The 27,691-nt window shown below is 42.3% G+C and overlaps 1 protein-coding gene across 1 annotated transcript in view; it reads right to left on the bottom strand.

Moving 5' to 3' along the window:
* Nucleotides 1-27,199, bottom strand: part of pacs2 (phosphofurin acidic cluster sorting protein 2) — a 274,493-nt gene extending 247,294 nt beyond the window's left edge. Inside the window, exon 1 of the mRNA XM_078563102.1 lies at nucleotides 26,973-27,199. Coding sequence (XP_078419228.1) covers nucleotides 26,973-27,088 — 116 coding nt within the window. The 5' untranslated portion in view covers nucleotides 27,089-27,199. The remainder of the gene's footprint in view (nucleotides 1-26,972) is intronic.
* Nucleotides 27,200-27,691: the final 492 nt, after the last annotated feature.

Raw genomic sequence — 27,691 nt, 5'->3', positions numbered from 1 at the left:
AAGATAATGGCACAAGAGTTTTGGATGAACAGGTGCTGTGGAGGTGGAGCATGGGAGTTTAGCCAAGGATGGGTTGGAATAATCAAGTCTGCAAGTGACAGATATGACTGAAGGTTTCAGTCAAGTTGAACTAAGTAGAGCTGGAAGCAGGTGATGTTAGAGGTGGAAATAGATAACATTTGCGCTAGAGAGGATACTGAGTTAGAAATTCAGCTCAGGGTCAAATAGGACAACAAGGTTGCAAACAAACTGGTTCGGAAAATAGGATGGACTTACTGGGAAAAGGTTTAGAGTCTATGGTGTGGCTGAAGACAATGAGCTTGGTCTTCCCAATATTTAGCTGGAGGAAATTATGGCTCATTGGAAACTATGCCTAAGTCTGAAAACAGTCTGACAGCAGAAAGCAGTAGAAGAGTCAAGCGAGCTGACAAAGAAAGATAGAGGTGGTAGAAAGATAGCACTGGGATTCACCAGCTGAACCCATGTCTGCAGATTATGTCATCAAGGGACAGCCTGTAGACAAGGAAGAGCAGGGAACCAACCATTCCAATTAGTTTGACTCAGCCTGGTCCAAAAAAGTAGTTCCAAATTTATTTTTTCAAATAGATCTAGACCTCTTGTTAAGGCTTGCTGAAATTCATAACTGCCAATCTCATTCAAAAAATTAATAGGCTGTTATAACAGAGTCAAACACAAAAACTTTGCAAACATTTGAATTTGTGTGCGTGATTGCCTCACAAACCTGTTACCAGAGGACAATATTGACAATCTTTGCCTCAAATGTAATAGTAAAAACTAAGCTTCAAAAAAAATCTCTTGTACTGAGCCTGATTTAAACAGAATAGAACTGCATCATATTTGTCATAGCCTTTTCTCAAATATTAAACATTTATGCATCTCTTTTAGAAACCCAAAAGAAATGAAAGGAAATGTCAAATTTGTTCAATAACAGCAAAGTTTCAAAAGGTTTTGCCTTTTTGAATTCATTCATGGGATGTGGGTGTCACTGGCAAGACCAGCATTTATTGTTCAACGCCAATTGCCCTTGATAAGATGGGGATGAGCTGCCATCTTGAACCCTTGCACTCCGTATGGTCTAGGTACACTCATGTGCTGTAAGGGAGGAAGTTCCAAGATTTTGACACAGACGATAAAGGAACAGAAATATAGTTCCAAGTCAGGATGGTGTATGACTTGGAGGGGAACTTTCAGGTGGTAGTGTTCCCATAAGTCTGCTACCCTTGTCCTTCTTAGTGGTAGAAGTCACAGGTTTGTTGAAGACGACTTGGTGAGTTGCTCTAGTGCATCTTGTAGATGGTACACATTACAGTCACAATGCGTCAGTGGCTAACGCTACATGATATTTGTTTAGTGCATGGCAAATATAAAAAGATCCATTACCCTTAGAATATGGTTATGCAAGAAAGAACTAGACAAAACTTCCAGCGTTGGGAAGGGGTCGTGATGCAAGACCATTGGTAGGACATGCTATGTGCATGTAATTCCCCCTACTGAGCACCTGATCTTTGCTGCATTAAACACAGGCTCAGTATTTGCCTAGATGAAGATAAGTGGGGAAATGCTCAAACTGCTATCATACCCATTGACAACAGCATTTTTCTTTGGTCTTGAGGTATAGACAACACTAACAGGGTATTGCCCATCCCTAGTGCCTTCAAAGGCATTACAATTCAACCAAATAAGATGGAACTATTAGGAGCATGGCAAATTCTCTTCCCTCAGGGACATTAATGAACCAGCTGTGTTTTTACAGCAGTCCAACAACTTTAATGGTCCTGCTCTCATGCTCATCCTGAAATTACCAGATTTACTAAATTCAATTGCACAACTCGCCATGGCAGGATGTGAATTCACAAATCAGCTCTACTTGCCACATTACTCTGAAATGTAAAAATTGTGCCTAAACCACAGTAGCTGAAAATGGCAAGACATTCTATGGCTAAGGCATTAGGCCTAAATTTAATATATAAATAAGATTACTTACTAACTGCACAATGTTATGAAGAAAAGGTGTTCTATTGCTAGTTCAGTTGGTAAATTATTGTCCAGTAGAAGGCTGAGTCTCAAGGATTAGAGGGTCCTGATATCAAAAGTACCAATATTGAACAGTGAAAGTCATAGCGATATAACAATTAGAAATGAACAATATGATTTATAGAACGTTACCATGCTACAAGGGGAAAACAATGTACTGCGTAGGGCTTTGTTTAAAAAAAAGCATGATTGATGCGTAAAGGAGAAATGCGCGTGTCCATGCATATTAAGACTCGGATTTACATTCACTATTTGCAAGATTTTTTAAATGGTTTGCAGTTTCTGGCAGTTGCACTAAATTGCCATACACAGAAATCAAGTCACTAATGTCCTTTCATGAGCATTAGAAATGCATTGCAACCACCTACTCAACATCCTCAGCAAAATATAAAAAAAAACAACAGAGGATCAGAAGGTTAATTCTGAAATGTCAGCAAATTAGCCACCAACATACTGAAGAATGGCAGCCTACAGGATGCAATTAGAAATATATTAAAATACAGTGTGCAGTTGTCTCCTCCTCCCCCATCTTCCAAGGTATTTCCTCTCCTATTATGCCCACAGAGATGAAAATGTGCTGAAGTTTTCTTGGTGCTTTGAAGAGATCAGAACATAGCCCACATGCCAATGATTCCATTGTCAAAATTAGCAGCATACTTAATCAGTGAATCCAGAGCCATAGAAATCAGAAAGGTCTCAGATTGATCCTTAACCTATGCTGAATTATCTGATCTCAGCTTAGATGGCATTAGTGACTCTACAAGTGGCTCATAAATCCTTTTATTATCTCCATTACCTTGCCCAGCCCACAACCCACCAATCACCATCAGTGCCCCCATCCCCTCAAACACTCCATTCCTCGAGCCTCTTGTGCATCTTCAGCACCATCTGCAATACCATTGGCAACTGTGTCTCCAACTGTCTAGGCCTCAAGCTCTGGAATTCCCTACCCAAATCCCTGTGTCTCTCCCAATTTCTTCTAAGGCCCTCCTTAAAACCCATCCATTGATCAAGCTTTTGGCCACTTGTCCAAGTATGTTTGTCTATTAAAAACAGCTGCCTTCTCGTATTCATGTCTCTACACAGTACTGCTTTAATACTTTCTGTTACTTATCAAATGGGACAATCATCTATAAAATAAATGTTACAATAACAAGGCGACAACACTGGCCGGCAAACCACTTTGCTTCTTGCATTCATCATTAAAGCAAGGCCCACCTCCCAGTTGCGGAAGTGATCATATTGGTGGTACTCAGAGGGAGGGGATAGGAGGGTATTGGTTCCATACTAGTATTTTTTCGTAAATGCTCATTCCTAAGGGAAACAAGATTGTGGATGGATCTGAATTAAGTGACCCTACACCACCTAAACAGACTGCATACTTAAAGTATTTGCATCTTCTTTTCCAATGGCATTTTGCTTTTTTAAATCAATTGAAACACAAAGCAATGTAGATGAAAATGTTTGTACAGATGCAACTTCAAGCAAAAGAGTGCACAAATAGCTTTACAAAACTGATAGCTAAGAGCCGACAAGGCACCTAAACAGAGACACTATATCGCTGATTCCAAAGTACTAAACAGTGCAGATAGATTTAGACAATCATCTGTATTCATAATGAAGCCTACTATCTGATTCAATGTCTAGACTCCACCATGGAACATACTAAACAGGACCATGTTCACTGACAACTTACTTCCTTGAAATTTCAAGCACAGGGAAATTCAATTTACCAATTTGTGCAGAAAGTCAATACTCAATCTTACTTCTGTTAAGACTCCCATCTGTATCAACTGCAGATAAGGCCAGCTCTGATCACTTCCTTGTGCTACTCTCACCCATATTCTCCCTTTCACAGGTCAACCATACCTCTTTCAAAAAAGCAAAATACTGCAGATGCTGAAAATACGAAATAAAAACAGAAAATGATGGAAAAACTGAGCAGTTCAGGCACCATCTGTGGAGAGAGAAACAGAGTTAACGTTTCGAGTCCATATGACTCTTCTTCAGAGCTGAAGAGAGGTAGAAATGTGATAGGTTTGATACTGCTGAAGAGAGGGGGTGAAGCAGGTGGAACAAAATAGAAGGTCAGGCACAGGTGGGAGCTCAGGAGAGATTTGACAAAGATGTCTGCCCCCGGAAATAAACTATCCCCAATTCATTTAAATTACACTTTCAAAATCCCAACTTGTCCAGCTTTTGACCCTCCGTTTGTCACAGCATTTCTGCAGCTATTGATTTGCTTAACTATACTGTCACCTCCACCTTTAACGTCCTAAGTCCCCAATAAAACAATTACCCTCTTTCACTCTGGCCATTCTGCTGCTGTGGCACTTATCCCGACTCCCTTTTGTTCAAGGGGCCTAGATTAGAATGGTAATGGCAGACAACTGATTTCGCCATTCACCATCTGACATGGCTGGTCCACAAAGCACCATTAGACCCTGCTTATCTGCTAAAAATGCTCACTTTTCCAGGATAATCCCAGAATGTAGAGATAACCCCTACCTTCTTTTCGACACTGTAAACCATCTTCTTAAACCCCCCTCTCCCTTTCTTCCAACAATAAGCACAAGGAGCTCATGGACTTCTGTCATTAAGTACTGGACTATCCGATCAGCTGCCTCTGCCATTTCCCTCCCTTCCTTTAGGCCACCAGACCTTCATCCAAAGCTCCCCTGTCCTAGACCTGAACCACAACTTCCTCTAGTTTCTTTCCTATGTCCCCTTATGCCTTCTCCAAGCTCATCTTGTTACATGAGACCCACCTGCTGTACCCTCCACCCCATTACCATTAAACTGCTGGTCACCAGATGTCCATTCCTGGTCCCCATTTTAGCCAATGTGGTTACTGGTTCTATCTTTTCAACTGTTGTGCCTTTCTCCTTTAACTTTGCCATCATCATCATCTCTCCTCAAAAAAAACCCTCAACCCCACTGTCCTTGCAAACTACTGCCCCATTTTCAATCTTCCTTGTTCAACCTTCCTTTCTATTCTCAAGTCCTTGAACATACTGTCACCTCCCAAACCCATGCTCATCTTTCCCGGAATTCCACATTTGAATCTCTCCAATCAGGTTTAAGCCCTGCCATGGTATAGAAACTGAAACTATTCTTATCAAAATCACAATCCTATGTAACTGTGACAAAGGTAAATAATTTCTCCTCTTCCTTCTTGACCTGTCTGCAGCCTTTGGCATGGTTAATCACACCATCCTCCTTCAAAAGCGTTTCCACTGCCATCCAGCTGGATGTGACTGCACACAGCCGATTCCATTCTTATCTATCTAATGGTAGCCAGAGAATCATCTGCAACAACTTCTCTTGCTGCTCCGACACTATTATCTCTGGTGTTCCCCATAGGTCTACCTTTGGCTCCTTCTATTTCTCAACAACATGCTGCCCCTCAGCGGCATCATCCAAAAACACGGTGTTAAGTTTTCACACCAAGACTGAAGGCACCCAGCTCTATATCACAGCCACCTCTCTCAACACCTCCACTGTTGCTGAATTATCAAATTACTTGTCCGACATTGGGTAGTGGATGAACAGAAATTTCATCCATTTAAACACCGTCTTCATTATCCGTTCCCTAGCTGCCAACACCATCGCAATCCTTGACAACTGCCTGAGGCTAAACACAACCTTGGCGTCATATTCAGCCCAGAGATGAGCTTCTGACCACATATCCATGCCATCACCAAAGCCGCCTATTTCCACCTCCGTAGCATTCCCAACTCCTCCCCTGACTCAGCTCATCTCCTGCTAAGACCCTTGATCATCCCTTTGTTACTTCCAGACTTGACTATTCCAACATACCTCTAGTCAGCTTCCCACATTCTACCCTCCATAAAATTGAAGCTTTCCAAAACTCTTTTGCTCTTGTGCTTACCCACAAGTCCCATTCACCCATCACACCTGTGCGCGCTGACCTACACTGGCTACCTTGATTTTAATATTTTTGTAGTGCCATGTGACTGTCAAAACCTCCCCTCCATCATAGCATGGCCGTACTAGCTGAAGAAATTATAACTGGTGCACAGAGTTTGTCCCAAGTTCTATAACCTGCAATTCCAAAAAGGTTCACACGCATCCCCAAGCTAATCACTTCAATTACCTCCCTGCTGTTTGTGGGATCCTGCTGTGTGCAGACTGGCTCCTTGCTTTCTTAAATTAACAGCAATCGTACTTCAAAAATTACTTCATAAGAGAGAAGGTGCTTTGAGAAACCCGGGAGGTGGGATTAATGCAAACACGATTGCACGTCCTTGTTTTCTTGATAAATGTAAGTTTCACAGCTCATCAGACAGCTAATTGGTAAATAACCAGAATAGTAGGTGCCTGACTCGGTACCACCTTGGGTCCCTATGGAGGGTAGATTTTGCAACAGCTACAGAAAACAACTACACATGTGCTGATGTACAGTTGTTTTTAAGCAGGATCCTTGACTTACATTTTCATTATATCTCATGTGACAAAGGAAGATCCATAGATCAGCAACAGGAAAACTTCACTACATTAAAAAGGGAGCTAAAAATGCAACCACTCAGCACCATGAGAAGAACTAGTTTCATTGCTGTTTCAGTTCTGCAAGTTTGAAGCATCAAAAGTCTCAATACCTCTAAAATGGCATTTCCGCACTCCTCCTGAAGTTTAAGCCTGGGTCGGAAAGCACTCAAAGCAGATTTATCATTAGCCAGCAACGCCTAAAATGTCTAACAATTTTCCCAAAGCAGTCAATGCCTAGCTCATTTAAGTGGAAAGTTAAATGAAAGTTAATTCAACAAAAAGTTGAAATGGTAAATATGTACTTAAATGTTCTTTGTAGTGCACAAGCTGTTTGGGATTTTGCTAATTTAGTTCAAGTATAATGTTACAACTAATGCAGGTAAAAAGTGTTTCATCTGATGCAAATTGTTGATAATATCTTGCGTGTTCAAGGCCAGGAATGGTGTGCCACCACTTTTATTGCCTAAAATTGCTCAAATCATGACACCATGATTTTTTAAAAAATTATTCCCTTGGTCTTAAGCAAGATCAAAGGCAAGCTTCTGTGAATATTAAAATGCAGTCTCACACATAATAAGTTTCCATATCATTGCAACAATAGATTATTCAGAGTGAGGAGAATGACTGAGGAAGCCAGATATTACATCAACCCTCACTTTAAGTCACCAAGTGAAGGGTCAGGAGTGGTAAATATTGATTTACTTTACCATACAAATCTCCCAGCACATGACTTCCAGTAAGTGAATCTGCCTAAAACAAATCCCCTAGCTGCACAGAAGGTAAACATACAGTACACTTCCCAGTCAAACTCCATTACATTCAAAATACAGAACAATCACATTACATCACAGAGATTTAGATGGACCAAAGTTCTGCATACTGGAACAAACCATCCTACTTTATTAGAGTACATAGGGAGAAACTGTTTCCACTGACAGGGAGTTTGGTAAATTAGGAAACAGATTTAAGACAATTGACAAAAAGGCCAGTGGGGAGGTGAGGAAGAATTTAACGCAGTGAGCTATAATCTGGAATGTACTGCCTGAAAACATGGTGGAAGCCAAATCAATCATATCTTTCAAAAGTGAATTGGATATATACTTGAAAAGGAGAAATATGCAGAGCTATAAGGAAAGTGCAGGGAAGTGGGACTAATCTGATGGGGAACAAAAAGTCTTGCACTTGTAGAGCTCCTTTCATGACCACAGGACACCCCAAAGCACTTTACAGCCAATGAAGTACATTTTGAAGTGTAGTCACTGTTGTAATGTGGGAAGCACAGCAGCCAACTTGTGCACAGCAAGCTCTCGCAAACAACAATGTGATAATGACCAATGTGTTTTTGTGGTGTTATTTGAGGGATAAATATTGGCTAGGACTCCAACCATAACTCCTTTGCTCTTGAGATAGTGCCACAGGACTTTTGCGTCCACCTCAGAAGATAGGCAGGGTTTCAGTTTAACGTTTCATCCAGGGTTTCAGTTTAATGTTTCATCCAGAAGACAGTTGTTGCAATTGTAAGCATGGCTTTGGAGTGTTAGTGCTCAAGTCCTGCAGTGAAACTTGAACCTGCAACTTTGATAGTACTCTCGCTTCTGAGTCAATCTTGGGAATGGTTGACTCTTTCAATGAGCCAGCACAGAGACAATGAACCAAATGATTGCCTTCTGTGCTGTATGAATTTATGATCCAATCAGAGCAAAGGGGTGGAAGGAAGAAATTCAGTACTCAGCAACAACCTGTACTTTACAGTACAATGCTGAAATTATTTATACCCTGAACAGTCTACAATGCTGTTACATCACTTCATACATGCAGAAACGGTAGCATAGTGGTAACGTTACTGGACTAGTGATCCAGAGGCCTGGACAAATGGTCCGGGGACAAGAGGTCAAATCCCAACACAGCAGTTGCAGGAATTTAGATTTAATTAATAAATCTGAAATAAAAAGTTAGTCTTGAAACTTTCACTCATGTCCTTCAGGAAAGGAAATCTGCCACCGTTACCCAAGTCTGGCCTACATGTGACTCCCACAACAATGTGTTAACTCTTCAATGTCCTCTGAAATGGCCTGGTATCAAACCACTACAGAATAGCCAAATAACAGGTGGGCCATCCGCTACTGATCTAAGCACTAGAACCAACAACAGCACACCCTGCCCAGTTGACCCTGCAAAATCCTCCTCACTAACATCTGGAAACCGGTGCGAAAACTAGTCCCACAGACTAGTCCACCTGACATAGTCATACTCACACATTCATACCTTACAGCCAATGTTTCAGACTCCTCCATCACCATCCAGATCAGACTGATTACCACCTACTGCCCTTGCTCCATGTTGAACATTACTTGGAAGAGGCACATATGCAGCAAGGACACAAGAATATGCTCCTGTGTTGGGGGCTTCAAAGGCCATCACCAAGAGTAGCTTGGTAGCACCATCACTGATCAAGTTTCCCAGGTCTTGAATGACATATCTGCCAAAATGGACCTGTGGCAGGTGGTGAGAAAAAACAACAGTTCCCGTCACAGGTGCACCTCTTCGTGACAGTACTGAAGGAGTGACCACCACACAGTTGTTGTGGAACCAAAGGCTGTCTTCACACAGTGGAGACCCGTCATTGTGTTGTGTGGCACTGCACCTTGCTAAATAGGATAGATTCAAAATAGGTCTAACAGCTCAAAACCTACATCTGTGACTCTTCTCACATCCTATGGTATTTCAACAATTTCCAGTGACCTGGCCTGAACCACCTCCTCTTCAGATTTCCTCTAAGCCCCCATCCCCCTCCAGGATAGTCTGAGGCTCTCTGCTTCTTCCTTGAACAGAGGCCCAACCAGTTCCCATCACCACCACCACCCTCTTTGCCTGGCTGAACTTGCTCTCATTGAACAATTTCTCCTTTAGCTTGTCTCACTTCCTCTAAATAAAAGGTGCTGCTATGAGTACCCACGTAGGTCTGAATATGTCTGTCTTTTTGTGGGATATGTGGAACATTCCTTGTTCCAGTCCTACTCAAGTGCCCTCCCCAAATCTTTTTCTGGTACATTGATAGCAGTATCAGTGCCATTTCGTGCTTTTGCCCAAAACTGGAAAACTTCATCAACTTTCCTTCCAATCCTTCCCTCACCTTCACATGGTCCATCTCTGACACTTCACTTCCCCTCCTCAACTTCTGTCTCCATTTCTGGGGATAGGCTATCTACTAATATTTGTAAACCCACCGACTTCTACAGTTACCTCGGCTACACTTCCTCACACCCTGTCTCCTGTAAAGAACTCTATTCCATTCTTCCAGTTTTGCCAACTCCTTCACATCTGCTCTGATGATGTAACCTTCCAGAACAGCGCATCTGACATCTCTTTGTTTTCCTCCCCACTGTGATTGATAGGGCCCTCAACCTTCACTCCTTCCTCTCCCTCCCAGAACTGCAATTGGATTCCCCTTGCTTTCCACCTCACCAGCCTCCACATTCAACGGATCACCCTTCACCATTTCTGCCAACTCGAGCACAATACCACCACCAAACACATATTCCTCTCCCCTCTCCTGTCAACATTCTGAAGGAATCATTCCCTCCACAGCACCCTGCTCCACTCCTCAATCATTCACACCCAATACCTTGTCCCCGTCCCACAACATGTTCCCATGCAATCACAAGAGTTGTAACACCTACCCTTTTATTTCCTCTCCTCACCGTCTAAAGCCCCATACATTCCTTCCAGGTGAAACACTGATTTACTTGTACTTCTTTCAATTTAGTAACTGTAATTGCTGATCACAATGCACCTCCTCTACATTAGGGAGGCCAAAAGCAGATTGGGCGACTGCTTTGTGGAACACCTCCACTCAGTTCACAAGCATGACCCCAAGTTTCCAGTTTCTTGCCATTTTAATTCACCACCTTGCGTTCACGATCACATTTCTGCCCTCAGCCAGCAGCAGTGTTCCAGTGAAGCTTAATGCAAGGCTCAAAGAACAGTACCTTATCTTCCAATTAGACACTTCCCAGCCTTCTGGACTCAACATTGAGTTCAACAATTTCAGATCATGAATGTTGTCCCCCATTTGAATTCAGTTTTTTTTTGCCATGAGCCGATTTGAATCTTGCTTTTTATGCTTTCACATTCAGACAGAGTTGTTCATTATTCTGGCATTTACACTCTCTCTTGACAAATGATTTGTTTCCTTACTACAACCATTACCACTTCCTTTGCCTTTCAGTCCATGAAATCTTTTGTCATTTCATCTCTCCCGCCCTGTAACCTATCCCTGACTTTCCTTTTTGGTCTTGCCCCAACTTTCAACAGCATATAACGCATCACATTTCTATCCTCCTTCATATTCCACTCTGTTTCTCTCTCCACAGATGCTGACAGACCTGAGTGTTTCCAGCATTTTCTTTTTTTTAGATTTCCAGCATCCACAGTATTTTGCTTTTATTAAGGAAGTAGACTGGGTTACTCACATCGGGAATAGGTTTGCAACCTTCCAGGATTACCCTCAAGTCCCCTGGAATTAAAGATTAACCTCCTAGGTACTACTGCGTGCAACCCGGGAGAAAAAAACAACATACCCCTACAGGTTTGACAGCATCTGTGGAGAGAAAGACAGAGTTAATGTTTCGAGTCCGTATGAATCTTCTTCAGAACGGACTCAAGTCATATGGACTCGAAACGTTAACTCGGTCTTTCTCTCCACAGATGATGGCAGGCCTGCTGAGTTTTTCCAGCACTTTTTGTTTTTGTTTCAGATTTCCAGCATCCACAGTATTTTGCCTTTAACATACCTCTATATGTGTTTTATTTTTAATTTTCTTTGAACACTTCTCTTTATTAGTTCTAAAAATATCAGAGATGTGAAGGGAAGGTTGCTTGACACACAAGTCAAGAATCATCTTATCAGAAAAGAAGTGCCGAATTTTCCCAGCCCCAAGGTGGCAGCTTTGGAGGCAGTGGAAAGCATGGAAATTTCGATGGAATCACATCAGATCGGCTCCTGCCTCTGTGTGCTTTTCCCAGAGGTGGGCTCCCAATGGTGACAGCTACATGTCCAGCAGGTAGTCAATTAGAGTACTTAATAGGATAATCAGTCCCTATTCGGGCAATGGATTGAAATTTTCCTGATGGTGTACAGGCCCCCTGTTGTGTCAGGTGCCCAGCAATGCAGTGTAGAGAGCGCCATTACAGGTGGCTCAAAACATTCAAGGTCTTTTATTAATGCACTGACAGTGCATTAATAAATCACAATGTTCAGGTCTCCCTGAGCAGTAGGCATACCAGAGACTTCATGGAGACTGACATTTCTGCTAATTTTGTACCTGTTGTTGCTGGTCCTTCAGCAGCACCCACACTGAAGGTCGCCAGCGATCCTACCTACAACCACTCTGCACAGATCTTCCGACTCTGGAGTCAGGTACATTCCTAATTGGACAGGGTTTCCAGAGGTGATTTCTTAATCAGTCACTTCCAGGAAGATCACGCCCGATGTCTACTATGGCTACTTACATATTCCCAACCTTGAACTGAGGCTGACATCTTGATCACAAACCACCCTGCAAAAGAGTCTGTTCTCTATCCAACTGGCATTGAAAGGTGGGACACAGCAAGGCTGGATGCATTGAGTGCCCAATGGCAGGAGTGTAGGGTGGGGTGGGGGGTGGCACAGGAGATCATGTGATGCAACCTCCAGGAACAGATCCAGAGTTGGCCATGATAATGAGGAAAATTACTGGTGCTGACTTGATTGGCCAAAGTAACCTGCTTCTCTGCTGTAACATTCAATAATATATTGATGTAATACAGAGCAAAGTAAACAATACGAGGTCGAGCCTAGAATGGCCCCCTGAGGTTCCGTTGCTTGTGCAATAGGTTGTCATGTGTGAACCATGATTCTTCATACAGTAATTTTTCTGCTTCCACCTTAACAGGTGGGGAGTGGCAGCAGGGAAAGACAGTTCTTTCTCCACAAGTCGCTCATTTCCTGCCTCGACAACAACAACATGGAAGATTATCTGCACATCTTTCTGGATAAGCAAATGATGTGTAGTGCAGCAGGGCAAAAAGGTGAACTTAAAAAAAATCTGGGGGAGGGTTGTGAGAACAAAGAATCCTTTTTGTGAACTGTATAAAGGATTGTTCTTATGATCATGTGGCTTCACTGTATTAAGTACAGTAATACACTGTAGAAATAAAGTTTACCAAAAGGCAGTCAATGTTCCAGTTATACTAAAAAAAAAGACATGTGCACATCAAGGGTACTCAGACATGCAAGCATGGATAATGAGCATTTAGATAATAATTTTGATTGAGGAAATGACTAAAGACTATTTAGAACATACACATCCACAGGTGTCTTTTTTAAGCAAAACCACAGTGAGAAGCCAATTGCAGAATGGCAATTATTGGAATATTCACACTGATAGCAGTTGCTGCTTGGTGCACAAGTTTATTGTGGACTGTGTACAAAGCACTCTTGTTTTGCCACAGCGTGTATTTAATTCTTTACCTACAGTAGTTTACAACCTTCTCCTAGGCAAATATTGAACAGCATTCTCAATTACTAACTAATCGGGTCATAGAGATGAGTGTACTACTGTCACCCAAGTCAGAAGTTTGTGGGTTCAAACCCCTACAGGGCCCTGTGCAAATAATCCAGTCAGAGGTGCCCTCTTTTCGGAGCCTTGTCTTCCCTCCCAATTGGGTGTAAAAGATCCCATGACACTATCCGAAGGAAAGCAGGACAATATTTATCTCTCAATCATCACGAATAAAAAAAAAAGGTTCTCTTGCTGTTATCCCAAAGCTGTTTGTGGGACCTAGCTATGTACAAACTGGCAAATGACTATACTACAAGAAGTGGTTAATTGGCTGTAGAACATTTTGGGGTGATGTCCTATGGTTGTGAAAGGTACAATAATAAATGCAATTCTTTTCCTTCATAATAGTTCCCCACTATAATTTTTTTGTAGTCAACACAACTGCTAGGAAGTTAAAAAAAAAACAATATTGGCAAAAAAAGATTGCAGTTTGGGTATTAGGTTCCATCTATTCTGAGTGTTAGAATTTCAAATTCAGATCTCAAGATTTCAATTCAGTTTCAGTCATTCAACACTAGGAAAAATATCACAGATCCTAATTACAAACACTAAAATTGATAGACAAATGTGTCTGGCTTTATAGAGGCCATGCCCATTTCAATAAATGCCAAAAATAGCCTGTAACAGTATGATGCACTTCCATAGGTAGCAAACCAGAAAGTAAAATGCACCGATTAGAAAGAGAAAATTTATGGCACAGGAGGCTTTTTTGGTCCATCATGTCTGTGCCAGTCAAGAAAGAGCTAATTAGCCTAATTCCACTTTCCAGCTCTTGGTTCATAGCCCAGCAAGTTACAGCACCATGTGCATATCCAAGTACATTTTTTTTAAATGTGATGAAAGTTTCTCCCTCCGCCACTCTTTCAGGCAGAGTGTGTTCCAGGCTCCAATCACTCTCTGGGCTGAAAATTGTCTCAACTCACCATATAACCTTCTGCCAGTTGCTTTAAATCTATACCTCTCCATTACAAAGAAAACAACCTTAGCCTATCCAACCATTCCTCATAGCTAAAATTCTCCACTCCTGGCAACATCCTCAAATCTCCACTGTCCCCTCTCAAGTGTAATCACATGAAGCATTTTGGGTACCCTGAGGCACTATAATAAAGCCAAGCTCTTTCCTTTGTGGGTGAAATATATGGATTATGGTGACTGTTGGCAGCTGTTCAGGAACAATATTATAGCTGCTAGCAATATCAGAAATGCAGAAACACAATATTTCCACATTGCACGGCACCCTTAAATAGTTCAATATTGTCAGTTAAGGAATGGAACCCTGCCTATCTTCCAGTAAATTTGCCATTTTAACGTGGATATTAAAATGGCAGAGCCCAGGCTGAACAATACAGGCAACACAGTGTTCTTTCACCTTCGAAACCAAGTGTCAAAAGCAGCTCAGTCTGACGGGATGAATATCCACCCTCCATGTATTCCAGCTGATGTGAGTTGGATCGCAGTTTACAGTCAGAACAAATCTATAGGACAGATAGATTCACAATTCAGTACAAGTTGGCAACCACACTAGAAGTCAGAAGAATAACTCATCTGACTGTGAAAATGTCACATGATGCAGCAAAACATGTTCCTCAGAGAGCACTTTATCTTCCAAGCTGATTTTAAAAAATCTGGGGAGGCATCAAGAAACTGCAGGTGTCTCATTTTCTTTTCCTCCAATGCTCTTCCCTCCATTTTTAAAGGCATCAATTCTTGCCAGTGTACTGTTCCAGAAGCACTGGCTATCCTCCAGTACCTCTCCCAAGTAGCATACACGAGTCAACAAGCAAATTTAACTATGGGAGGCAACGATTAAATACATTAAATAAATTAAATACAACAATCCTGTCCCTGCTCAATGTCTACATAAACAACCTTTCCAGCAAAGGCTGCTGGACAGTGATCTGGGGCTAATTTATGCCCAATATAGTACAGGACAACTACCATCAGTCCTGTCAGATCAACTAGCTCAGGACATCTTGGAGATCATTCTTGGACCTTCCTGGAGTGTATGGCTCAATTTTACGTTTAACAATTCATGAGTTACTGAGGGAGCTGAAAGTGTTTTCCTAATTAATCTCCTGTGGTGTTAGCCATGGCTCTATTGGTTGTTCTCTGAGTCAAACTTGAGCGTGAGATCTAGGCTGACACTCCCAGTGCTGTATTGAGTGAGTGTTGCACTGCCAGAGCGTCACTGGTGTCACTTGCAGAGTCTTGAAGAGATACAATATTAATCTGTATCAGGTGGACGTAAAATATCCCCTTGCACTATTCAAAAAGGAGCAAGGGAGTTCTCTCCAGCGTCCTGGTCAATATTTATCCCTAAACCACCATCACTAAAACAGATTATCTGATCATTATCACCTTACTGTTTGTGTGTGACCTTGCTGTGCACCAACTGCCTGCCATGTTTCCCTAGATCATACCAGTAACTACACTTCAAAAGTACTTCATTGGCTATACAGCACTGTGGGACATTCTGAACTTGTGAAAGGCTATATAAACACAAGTTTTTTTTTTAATTGTAATAGTTTGTATTCTATTATGAACTCTCTATTCAATTTAACAGCTTCAGTACTTACTAACTTTTCTGGGTCCAGTCCAGACAAACAAATACTTCAAATCAACAAGGCAAAAATGTTACAAACTTGGCCAAAGCTTGTACTTTCAGTCACAGAGTTTATTGGCCAAAAGGTTGTCTCTATGAAATTGAGCAGTCTAAATGTTGCTGAAGCTGAATACCAATATCTAATAGAGTGAAGTATCCTCAAGTGATAATGAAGTACCCACAGTATGTTGGTACCCGCAGGTATCCTAGTCCAGGATTCTCTTAAGGTTAACTTGCAAGTTGAGTCGGTGGTTAGGAAGGCAAATGCAATGTTGGCATTTATTTTGAGAGGACTAGAATATAAAAGCAGGGATGTGCTGCTGAGGCTTTATAAAGTTCTGGTCAGACCACATTTAGAATATTGTGAGCAATTTTGGGTCCCATATCTCAGGAAGGATGTTCTGGCCCTGGAGAGTGTCCAGAGGAGGTTCACGAGACTGATCCCAGGAATGAAAGGCTTAACATATGAGGAACGTTTGAGGACTCTGGGTCTATACTCGATGGAGTTTAGAAGGATGAGGGGGGATCTGATTGAAACTTACAGAATACTGAAAGGCCTGGATAGAGTGGATGTGGGGAAGATGTTTCCATTTGTAGGAGAGACTAGGACTCGAGGGCACAGCCTCAGGGTAAAGGGAAGACCTTTTAGAACAGAGATGAGGAGAAACTTCTTTAGCCAGAGAGTGGCGAATCTATGGAATTCATTGCCACAGAAGGCTGTGGTGGCCAGGTCATTGAGTATATTTAAGACCGAGATAGATAGGTTCTTAATTGGTAAGGGGATCAAAGGTTACGGGGAGAAGGCGGGAGAATGGGGTTGAGAAACTTATCAGCCATGATTGAATGGCGGAGCAGACTCGATGGGCCGAATGGCCTAATTTCTGCTCCTATGTCTTATGGTCTATGTTGAGGACTCAAGAGTTAACACTAATCCAAAGAGCAAGTTCCCTCATAAAATTCAGAAATGAAACAAATTCAGAAAGACATCTGGAAACCGCAAAACCATCAGATAAACTGCAATTCTATGTTTCTGCATAACCTGCCCTTTATGACACAGGTTGACTTCAGAGCTATACAATCTGTACTAGCCATTAAATTTCCTGGTAATTGAGTATAATTGACCTCTTATTAAACTCAGTCATGATATTACAAAAACAATCCTTTGACGAGACTGTCACTATGCCTCAAAATGCAGTTGTGTTTCTGCATAACCTGCCCTTTATGATGCAGGTTGACTTCAGAGCTATACAATCTGTAGTAGCCATTAAATTTCCTGGTAATTGAGTATAATTGGACTCTTGTTAGACTCAGTCATGATATTACAAAAACAATCCTTTGTTGAAACTGGTCACTATGCCTCAATGCCAGGTAGCAGAGTGTGGTAACTACAGATGGAATACAAAACTCATCAAAAATCAAATAAACTAACCTGAAATTTAACTGAACAGATTTAAGAAAAGTCAGTACACTGCTATGATAGCAATGAGTAATTTCATCACGTTGTTCAAACATTACAAGCTGCCTAGTTACCATCATTATAAAAATCTAGCAAGTGAGCTGTTACACCCTGTAATGCATTCAGTTATCTACTATTTCTGATGTAACAAAGGTTTAAATACTGAGGGTTTGTTTGTATTAGGTTAGGTAATTAAATATTCTATTCCAAGACCCCAAGTTCTAAACAATAACTCATTTAGCTAGTTGACAAAAGGGTCAGGATTGAAACAATAATCAATGTTTCCTGTGTAGGAGCTGATAATCAACATTTTCTGTTCTCATTTTTATTTAGAATCCCATATTCGCAATTATAACTTTAATCCTTCTCTTTGCATTCAATTATGCAAAAGCATTAACACACCTGTATCTGAGCATTTTATATCGGTTATTGGTTTTTCATGCATGTCACAAGCAACAATAAGGAGATACACAATCTCCCACTTTATCATATGAAAAAGTAATAGTAGTTTCTAAGAACTTGTAATAGTTTCCAGCAATTAGATAGAAGAGAAACACAAAATAGTAAAGGGAATAAACAAATAAAGAAAACATATTGCTCAGCTTTGATCAGAAAAATGAAAGGAAGACTTGCATTTCAATTAACATCAATCAGAGAGGATAGACAGAGGTTCAACATCTCATCCAAAAGACAGCACCTCCTACAGTGCAGCAACTCTCGTTATAGCACTAGAATGTCAGCCTGAAGGCACTGCTTTGCAAAACAAAATTTTTCCCTCATTGTCACCATCCAGTCACACAGAAAAGAGGCAATGAGCAGACTCAGTTTGCCACCCTGGCATTAAACCGACATTGGCACATATTTACCAGAAGCTGATCGACTTTTATTTCCATTGATTTTAGCATCTTCAGGAGAAGAAAAAAATGGGAAGGGGAGAAATATAAAAAAAACAGAAAGCACTTTATATAAAAATAAAATACTATGGACGCTAGGTGCTTTATCTAACATCTGTGCATTATTCAGTCAGACCCATCCATTGGTATTGTATCCAGTGGGTCCTTGATGTATATCCTGTGTTCCATCAGCCTTGTCTCAGTGGTGGCACTTCCACCTGGTAGTCAGAAGGTTCTTGGTTCAAGCCCCAGTTTCAGAGCTCTGAGAGCATAATTTAGGCTGATATTCCAGTGCAGTACACAGAGGGAATAAAAACAGAAAATGCTGAAAATACTCAGCAGGACAGAGCGAGAAACAAAGTTAACATTTCAGGTTGATGGCATTTCATCAGTACTGAGGGAGCGCAACACTGTCTGAGATGTCATCCTTCAGATGAGATGTTAAACTGAAGTCCCATTGCCCTATCAGAAGGACATAAAACATTGCACAGCCCAGAATGCAGCATGTCACTTGGTTTCAGAGTGTGGTGTGACTGACCAAGGGTGCCATAGGTTTACATAGACTGTGTATTTACTGTACATTAAAGTATAAGATAGCTTTTGTACCTTGTGTTATCCTTACAAATCTGTATATATCTGTAAAAGTATAGTTGTGGGTGAAGGAGTATTGTTCATCTTTTCTTGTTGAATAAATGTTTTATTTTTTCGTTAAAAGCTCATCAGCTGACTCCTGTGACTCTGTTCAGTAGCTACTCTCCATGTATCTTAAACAAATAGAAGTTAGGATCAGGCTTATCCAGGAGTAATCTCAGCTGGGATCATAACACAGGCAAGTGGAGAGTATTCCATCACACTCCTGATTCGTGCCTTGTAGATGGTAGACAGGCTTTAGGAGTCAGGTGGTGAGTTACTCTCCACAGAATTCCCAGCCTCTGATCTGCTCTTGCAGCCACATTATTTATATGGCTGGTCCAGTTCGGTTTTTGGTAACCCCCAGGATGTTGATAGTGGGGGATTCAGTGATGGTAATACAATTGAATGTCAAGGGGAGATGGTTAGATTCTCCAATATAAAAGCAAAATACCGTGGAAACTGAAAATCTGAAAAAAAGCAGAAAATGCTAGTAGACCCCTGGGACAATACTGGCCAGATTGGATTTGTTCTGCTCTTTTGTGGAAAAGACATACCTGGGCAATTTTCCATAAGGTTGGATAGATGCCAGTGTTGTAACCATCCTGGAATGGCTAGGCTAGGGGAACATAGGAGGAGTAGAGCATTCAGCTCCTCGAACCTGTTCTGCCATTCAATTAGATCATGGCTGATCTTCTACCTCAGTGGCATTTTCCCATGCTACCCCAAGTACCCTTGATGTCAATAGTATCTAGAAATCTATTGATCTCGGTCTTGAACACACTAAATGACTGAGCTTCCTGGGGTAGAGAATTTTAAAGACTCACCACCCTCTGCATGAAGAAATTTCCCCTCATCTCAGTCCTAAATGGCTTGCCCCTTATTCTGAAACTGTGTCCCCTGGTTCTAAACCGCCCAACCAGAGGAAATATCCTTTCTACAACTACCCTGTCGAGCCCTGAAAGAATGTTATGCTTGAATGAGGTCACCTCTCATTCTTCTAAACTCTAGAGAATCTAGGCCCACTCTCCTCAATCTCTCCTCAAAGAACAGTCCCACCAACCCAGGGATTATCTGGTAAACCTCCGGTGCACTGCCATTTATGACAAGTATATCCTTCCTCAGGTCAGGGGACCAAAACTGTGCACAATACTCCAGGTGCGGCCTAACCAAGGTTCTATACATTAGAAGCAAGATATATTTACTCCTGTACTCGAACCCTCTTGCAATAAAGACGAACATACTAACTGCCTTGGGGTGCAACTAGTTCTGAAGCACAAGTCTTGAAGCAACTGCTGGTATCTTCTCAGAGCCCACAGCCTTTGCTGTATCCAGTGCCTTCAGCCATTTCTTGATATTACATGGAGTAAACTGAATTGGCAGGAGACTGGCATCTGTGATGCTGGGTCTTCAAGAGGAGGCTGAGATGGATCATCCACTCTGCAATTCTGGCAGAAGATGGTGGCAAGAGCTTCAGCCTTATCTTTTGCATTTATGTTCTGGGCTTCCCCATCATTGAGGATGAGAATGCTTGTGGAGCCTCCTACTCCTGTTAGACGTTTATTGTCCACCACCAGGACTGCAAAGCTTTGATATGATCCATTGGTCGTGGGAGCGCTTAGCTCTATCATATGCTGCTTCCGTTGTTCAGCATGCAAGTAGCCTGTGTTGTAACTGCACCGCTTTGACAGCTCATTTTTAGGTATGCCGGGTGCTGCTCCTGCAAGCTCACTTTTAGCAAAGTGATGGAAGATCTCACCTACAGTGCTATCAAACGGGACCGATTCAGCAATAGCCTGCTCACTGATGCTCCGTTTGGCTCTGGCGGAATCCATTCAGCTCTGGACCTCATTAGAGCCTTGGTTCAAACATGGACAAAAGGGCTGAACTCGAGGTGAGGTGAGAGTGACTGCCTTTGACATCAAGGCAGCAATTGACAGAGTGTGGCATCAAGGAGCCCTAGCAAAACTGGAGTTAATGGGAATCAGGGGGAAAACTATCCACTGGTTGGAGTCATACCTAGCACAAAAGGAAGATGGTTGTGGTTGTTGAAGGTCAATCATCACAGTCCCAGGACATTACTGCAGAAGTTCCTCAGGGTAGTGTCCTGGCCTACTCACCTTCAGTTGCTTCATCAATGACCTTCCTTCCATCATAAGGTCAGAAGTAGGGCTGTTCACTGATCATTGCACTAAGTTCAGCACCATTCGCGACTCCTCAAACACTGAAGCAGTTTGTGTCCATATGCAGCAAGGCCTGGATAATGCTCAGACTTAGGCTAATGAGTGGCAAGTAACATTCTCACCACAAGTGCCAGACAATGGCCATCTCCAACAAGAGAGCATCTAACCATCTCCCCTTGACGGTCAATGGCATTACCATTGCTGAATCCCACACTAACATCATGGGGGTTACCATTTACCAGAAACTAAACTGGATCAGCCATATAAATACTGTGGCCACATGAGCAGATCAGAGGCTGGATATTCTGCAGAGAGTGACCCACCTCCTGACTCCCCAAAGCCTGTCCACCACACAAGGCACAATTTAGGAGTGTGATGGAATACTCTCCACTTGCCTGAATCAGTGCAACTCTAACAGCTCTGAAGAAGTTCGACACCATCTCGGTCAAAGCAACCCGCTTGATTGGTACCCCATCTCCCACCCTAAACATTCACTCCCTCTACCACCGATGCACAGTGGCAGCAGTACCATTTACAAGATCCACTGCAACAACTCACCAAGGCTCCTCAGACAGTACCTTCTAATCCCATGACCACTACTATGTAGAAGGACAAGGGCACCAGATACAGGGGAACACCACCACCTCCAAGTTCCCTCCAAGTCTCACACCATCCTGATTTGGAACTACATCACCTTTCCTTCACTGTCACTGGGTCAAAATTCTGGAACTCCCTCCCTAACAGCACTGTGGGTGTACCTACGCCACATGGACTGCAGCAATTCAACAAGGTGGCTCACCACTACCTTCTCAAGGGAAATTAGGGATGGACAAATGCTGGCCTAGCCAGTGAAGCCTACATCCCGCGAGCAAATAAATAAAATAGCACAGTCGTAGTGCCACACAACACGATGGAGGGCATTCTCAGCATGAAGATGGGACTTCATCTCCACAAGCACTTTGTCTGGTGGTCATTCTTACCGACACTGTTGTGGACAGATGCACTTGCAACAGGCAGATTGGAGAGGATGAGGTCAAGTAGGTTTTTGCCTCTTTCTGGTTCCCTTGCCACCTGCCACAGGCCCAGTCTGACAGATGTGTTCTTCAGGACTCAGCCAGCTCGGTCAGTAATGGTGCTACCTAACCCTCTTGGTGATGGACACTGAAGCCCCTAACCCAGAGTACAATCTGTGCCCTTGCCATCCTTGGTGCTTCGTCCAATTGATATTCAACATGGAGGAGTATGGATTAATCAGCTGAGGGAGGGTGGCCGGTGATAATCAACAGGTGGTTTTCTTTCCCATATTTGACCTGAAACTTCAAGGAACTAGGAGTCAATGCTGAGGACTCCCAGGACAAGTCCCTCCTGACTATACCACTGTACCACCTCTGGTGGGTCTGTCCTGCCAGTTAGACCTCACTGGCTGTTAAGTGCTTTGGTGAGTCCTGAGATAATGAACAGACACTATATAAATGTAAGTTTTTCTTTTTCTGGCAGCAGAATTATCAAGATGATGCTTGATATTTCTCATGGGATTAAACATTTATCGGCAAACATCTCGACTGTGACTGCTGGGATTTGCAACCGGCCCAGATAATTGAAGAAAAAAAACCATCATCCAAACAAATAGGAAATCCTGTTTTAAAATGCTGTGGTATAAAGCCTTGGTAATCAAACACAAATCTTTGGTCAGCTAAGGGCTGGTTGTTTTTAAAACAAAAGAAAGTGTATTTATCTAAATTCATGGCTGTGCAAGTTTGGCAAGCTTGGCCAAACAGGGTATGCCATGAAGCTCATCTCCTTCTCATTTTCCTATTAATTGAGCATGCATCTGAAACCAGGAGACACACTACATCATTTGGGATTTAACCACTAATGAGGCAATTGCACTAAAACCGCCCTTCTTACAACTTGCCAGGCCACAATATTCAGACAAGGCAAACTAGCAAACAAGCAGCAAAACAGGCAGAGCTACCTGTGCTTTAAGTGCCAGTTGCCAGTGTTGACTGGCAATTTAGATAACCCTGATCTAAATGGCAGTTGTTGTCTGAGAGGATGATTGCTCTTCACTGGACAACATTAGCATTTTAGCAACAGCAGGCCTTTCAGCCCCTCAAGCCTGTCCTGCCACCATTCAATTAGATCATGACTGATCTGTGACTGAATTTCAGTTATCTGTCTTAGATAAGCATACCAAGGGATATGGAACTAACAGAAATCTATCAATCTCAGAGGCTCCAACAACCCCAGCAATGTTTCCAGCAAGTCAAAAGTACAGCGACAGTGATAACAACTTAATGAGCATAACACCAAATCTTGCCTGGACACTGCAATAGCTAAATACAGACTGTATAAATGTTGGAACCTTTAACAAACTAAAGCATGAAACGAATAGAGTTATATGTGAAATGGTCATGATGTTAATGGTCATGTTTCTGGCTTGCACTGCCTCAAATACACAATCTTCAGGAGGACTGAAGTGAACATTCACCAAAACAAGCATACGAAAGAATCATATGCATAGAATTTATTCCAGGAACACAGTTAAGTATTCACTGGTTTTGAATGTTTAACTCTAACATTGTAACCTTCAAATTACAAACTGTAGTATCATCCCAAAATGTTTTTAACATGTGCATTATTTAACAGTCAAAAAGATCCAATTTGCAAAGGCTGATCAGATTCAAAGCTAATGTCCAAAGAACAATCATCTTTAAAAATGAAACTCAAGAACATCCACAGCTCAGTGCAGACATCAGTATTCTCTCTCTGCTCCAACTGATGTGTCATATTCTCAATGAATGAGATTACTGATTTATGAAGTTGGATTGAAGCTGCAATTTTCTTTGTCTGTGGACATAATCCATACTGCTCAATACTTTCACTCTATGAATATGAACAAAATATGAAGAATGTAGCAGTGCAATCTCTATAGATTCTTCCCTCTTAAGTGGACTTGCAGGTGCCACTCTGGTTTAAACTAGAAGAATTATGGTGAAAAACAGTGTGTGATACCTTGGCTAAGTGGTGGCCCTTTCTTGGGTTCAAAATTTGAACAAATAATCTAGGTTGACACTCCACTGCCGTACTGAAGGAATGCTGAATTGTTAGAAGTGTCATCTTTAAGCACCCACTGCCTGTTCAAGTGATAAAAGACTATGAAGTTTTCCAGGTGTTCTGACATCATTCATCCCTCAGCCAACAGCATTAATACAGATTATGCAGCCATTTACCTCACTTGATATTTGTACTGTGAACAACCTGGTTACTGCACTTGCCTGTTAGAAAAAACAAGGCAATACTTCAAATCACTGACTGCGAATTGGCTTGCAATATCCTAAGTATGTGATTGGCACTATATAAAGGCAAGTTACTTATCTCTTTAATATGAGATAGTGCGGAATATCAAAACTTTTAATTAAAAATACTTTTTCCTCAAAAGTGTGAAAGTATGACTACAAAAATGCGATTGTATTGGTGAAAAACAGCTGGAACAGTAAGAGCATTACTAACTGGCAGAAACTGAATTTTCCTGTTTTAACTGCAAGGTAGTTGCAAAAAGAAAACAAAGTTGGCAAAAAGTCAGTTGTAATAAAAAAGCATCCCTTCTCCAAAGTATTTCAAATTACATGATAGCAAAGCAACAAACATATCTAAACCGAGAGGCATTTATTCTGGACTAAATGCATGCATAAAATTCAGTGCACATGAAATCAGTGAGAATGAGAAATTTCCCACTAACTGTTGCAATCAGGCTATACACCTTGTGCTGGCCTTAACTTTCAAGTACTTTCAAATTCACCTAGCTCAGTAAAATTGTCCAGTGAGTAACCAAACCAATGGAAGTTTAGAGGTATTGCTTCAATTTGATCCGGGGTAGCTGGAAACAACAGGAAAGGCGATTGGGTTTCAATTAGCCTCAGGATGTCTTGGCTAGGAAAGGGAAGGTGGGTAGAACGTGTGATCACCTGGACCAGTTTTGATTAACTGGTGATGTTGGAGAGGAATTTTCCAGTGTTATTTTTCCTCCCCTTACTGGTCCTATTTCTTTTGTCTCTCCTGGGAAATTAAATAGCTGCAAGGGTGGGTGGAATGATGCTCCAGGCCTCGTGGAATTGTGGCATGGTGGGGCTGGGGGCAGGTCTGTTAGGCAGCAAAAGACCAGCTGTTCTTTCATTTTCATATTTTCAAAATACTTCAGCCTGGGTATTAACTGATATCTGATGATCCCTGAAGATAGGTACACCAGGATCAGATTTGGCTGCAATGCCTCCAATACCCTCAATCATAAATAAATAAGCAAGGGCCACTTCAGTAAGGTGTCAGAGAGCAATACATGCCTAGAACTATACTCCAGCAAGGAGTCAATATCTTCAGAAAAGGAGAACAGATTAGCAGAGAAAGATCAAGAAAATAACACTATGGCTTTCAATCTAGTCAGCAGATTCTTCAATTCACAGCACACTATATAAACCTAGCGCATTCTGCAGTACTGAACATGGTTTCATACCATCTAAGTTTATTTCCCTTCATGACAGAAACATTTGCAGTTATGGGAAGTCATTGCTAATTTCATTTTCCAGATTAATGTGTTATACAGTGTAGGCTACCATGTGTATCATGACAACTTACAGTCTTTTCAAACAATGCATCTGATGTTAGCGACACTCCAGTGTAAACATGGAATTCTGCTTTGACAATTTTCAGTTGGTGTGAGCATCTAATGCACAAAAAGGCACCAGAGTTAAACAGTTATTGAGCATTTCAAGATCATATATTTAAGGCTAATTATGTTGCCCTTTGCCAAGCCTGCTGTCAATCACTTGGCAGTCTGGTAAATATGTTATTCAATCACTTCTAAATTTATAAAAGAGAGGGAGGAGGAAATACCTCCTAAAAGCATTCAAAGCAACCACTTAACACAGATTGTTCACATACTCTCCCTTCAGCATTGTTCAGATTGATTGTACATTGATTGTGATTTTCCTCCCAAACCAGTCACTAACATGACAATTTGCTCTTTTGCAAATCAACCATCGCAGCATAATAATTAGATAACTACAGATCTCTAATATCATTACGCAAAATTACATGTTACAAACAACACAAAATTTCACAAAAAGTGGCTCAAAATGCCAGTAAAAAGCTGAGCCAGGCCCATTCAAGAAAACATGCAACAAAAACATTTGAACTACAGTTACACTCCAAGCGCTTTAAAGATTGATCTTCTACATGATTAGCACACAACCGCATATCTGCAGTGATCAGTTGTACACTGGGCTCATTTGTCTCCACACTGTGCCATTATTTTTAAAGTTAGCAGCACCAGTCTGTGACATTCCTATCCAATGCTTAGCCCCAGTTATTCATTTCAATCTGTGCTGCCCTAATTCAACAGGCTCCCACTGGAAAACAAGCATCTGAGAAAGCACTGCTGAATCCACAATTGTGACAAAGCAGTTATGTTTTCAACCAATATTTGAATGGTGTTGGACTCCACATACACACAGTTAAATTCTAAAATGACACCTTCAGCCCTACAGTCAGTGTCTCTCCTTACCCATCTTTGCCACTTGCACCACCATGAACCTGATCTGGAGTCCTTGCCCCTTGGGCAGCTCACCTACCTTATTTCTGCCATCCTTTTCCCAACTCCCTGCCAGCCATGCCTTCCAATCCTGTTCCAACCTGTCCCACTCATTTCCCCCTCCCAGCCCTATTTCTGCCACCCATGCCAGCTCTTTCCCCATTCCTCTGCCAACCTTACACTACCCCTCCAGCCTTGCCTCCCACCCCCAGCTCTCTGCTAACCCGTGCCACACAGTGCCCTCCCAGCCTTAACTCCTGCACCCATCACCAGCCCTTTCCCATCCCTGTGCCAGCCTTCCTGCCCATTGCCAGCTTCAATCCTGCAGTCCTGTGCCAGCCTTCCTGCTCATTGCCAGCTTCAATCCTGCAGTCCTGTGCCAGCCTTCCTGCCCATTGCCAGCTTCAATCCTGCAGTCCTGTGCCAGCCTTGCCCGGACAGCGCTCGCTTTGTACCTGGGAATGCAGCTGGGGGAAGAGCCGTCTATCTCCCAGGTGGCGAAGAGGTTCATAGGGACGGGTTTGTTGAGGCCGGACGTACCGGTGAAGCTGAGTCTCCCTTTCTCTGCCATGCTGAATGTGTCAGTAACCGGTGTGCATGCTGTGTTAAGTGCCGCTATCTAAACACCTTCCCTCTCCCTCCCTCTCACACAGAGCAGCCGCTCCAACTCCTTCACTGCGGCGTCGGGACAGCCCACCGGAAAAACGTCACTGGCTGCGCGCTTCGGCAACGGCCCGGCACGCGCAGCTGGCGCTGACATCACCGCCTGCCTCGAGCTCAACTGTCTCCCCTCGGTTCAAAAGCGCTGCGGAGCCCGAGCTCTTCTCGTCCTGGTCTTTCCCGCCTTGTGTAACTTGTCCTCCCTCTTCTCCCCAACAGCGTTTCATCAAGACCTCACTCTAGAGAGGCCAGGACGATAATCCAGGCTGAAACTCCCGGTGCAGCCCTGAGGGAGTGCTGTATTTTCGGAGGTGCGCCCGTTTGGATAAGATATTAAAACGAAGCGTTGCCTGCCTGCTCAGGAATGATGCGAAAAATCCCCCTCCAGAAAGAGAGTTTCTTCGAGTGTCCTGGCCAATATTTATCCCTCAACCAATATCACTAAAGCAGATTACCTGGTTTTACGACATTGCTCTTGCTCTGCGTAATTTGGCTAAAATGTTTCCTACAGTTC

This window comes from Cetorhinus maximus, chromosome 18 (assembly GCF_964194155.1).
Source record: "Cetorhinus maximus chromosome 18, sCetMax3.hap1.1, whole genome shotgun sequence".
In the NCBI taxonomy this organism is placed as follows: Eukaryota; Metazoa; Chordata; class Chondrichthyes; order Lamniformes; family Cetorhinidae; genus Cetorhinus; species Cetorhinus maximus.
Note: the sequence above shows the minus strand (reverse complement) of the source record. Positions and strands in the feature narration are given on the sequence as shown.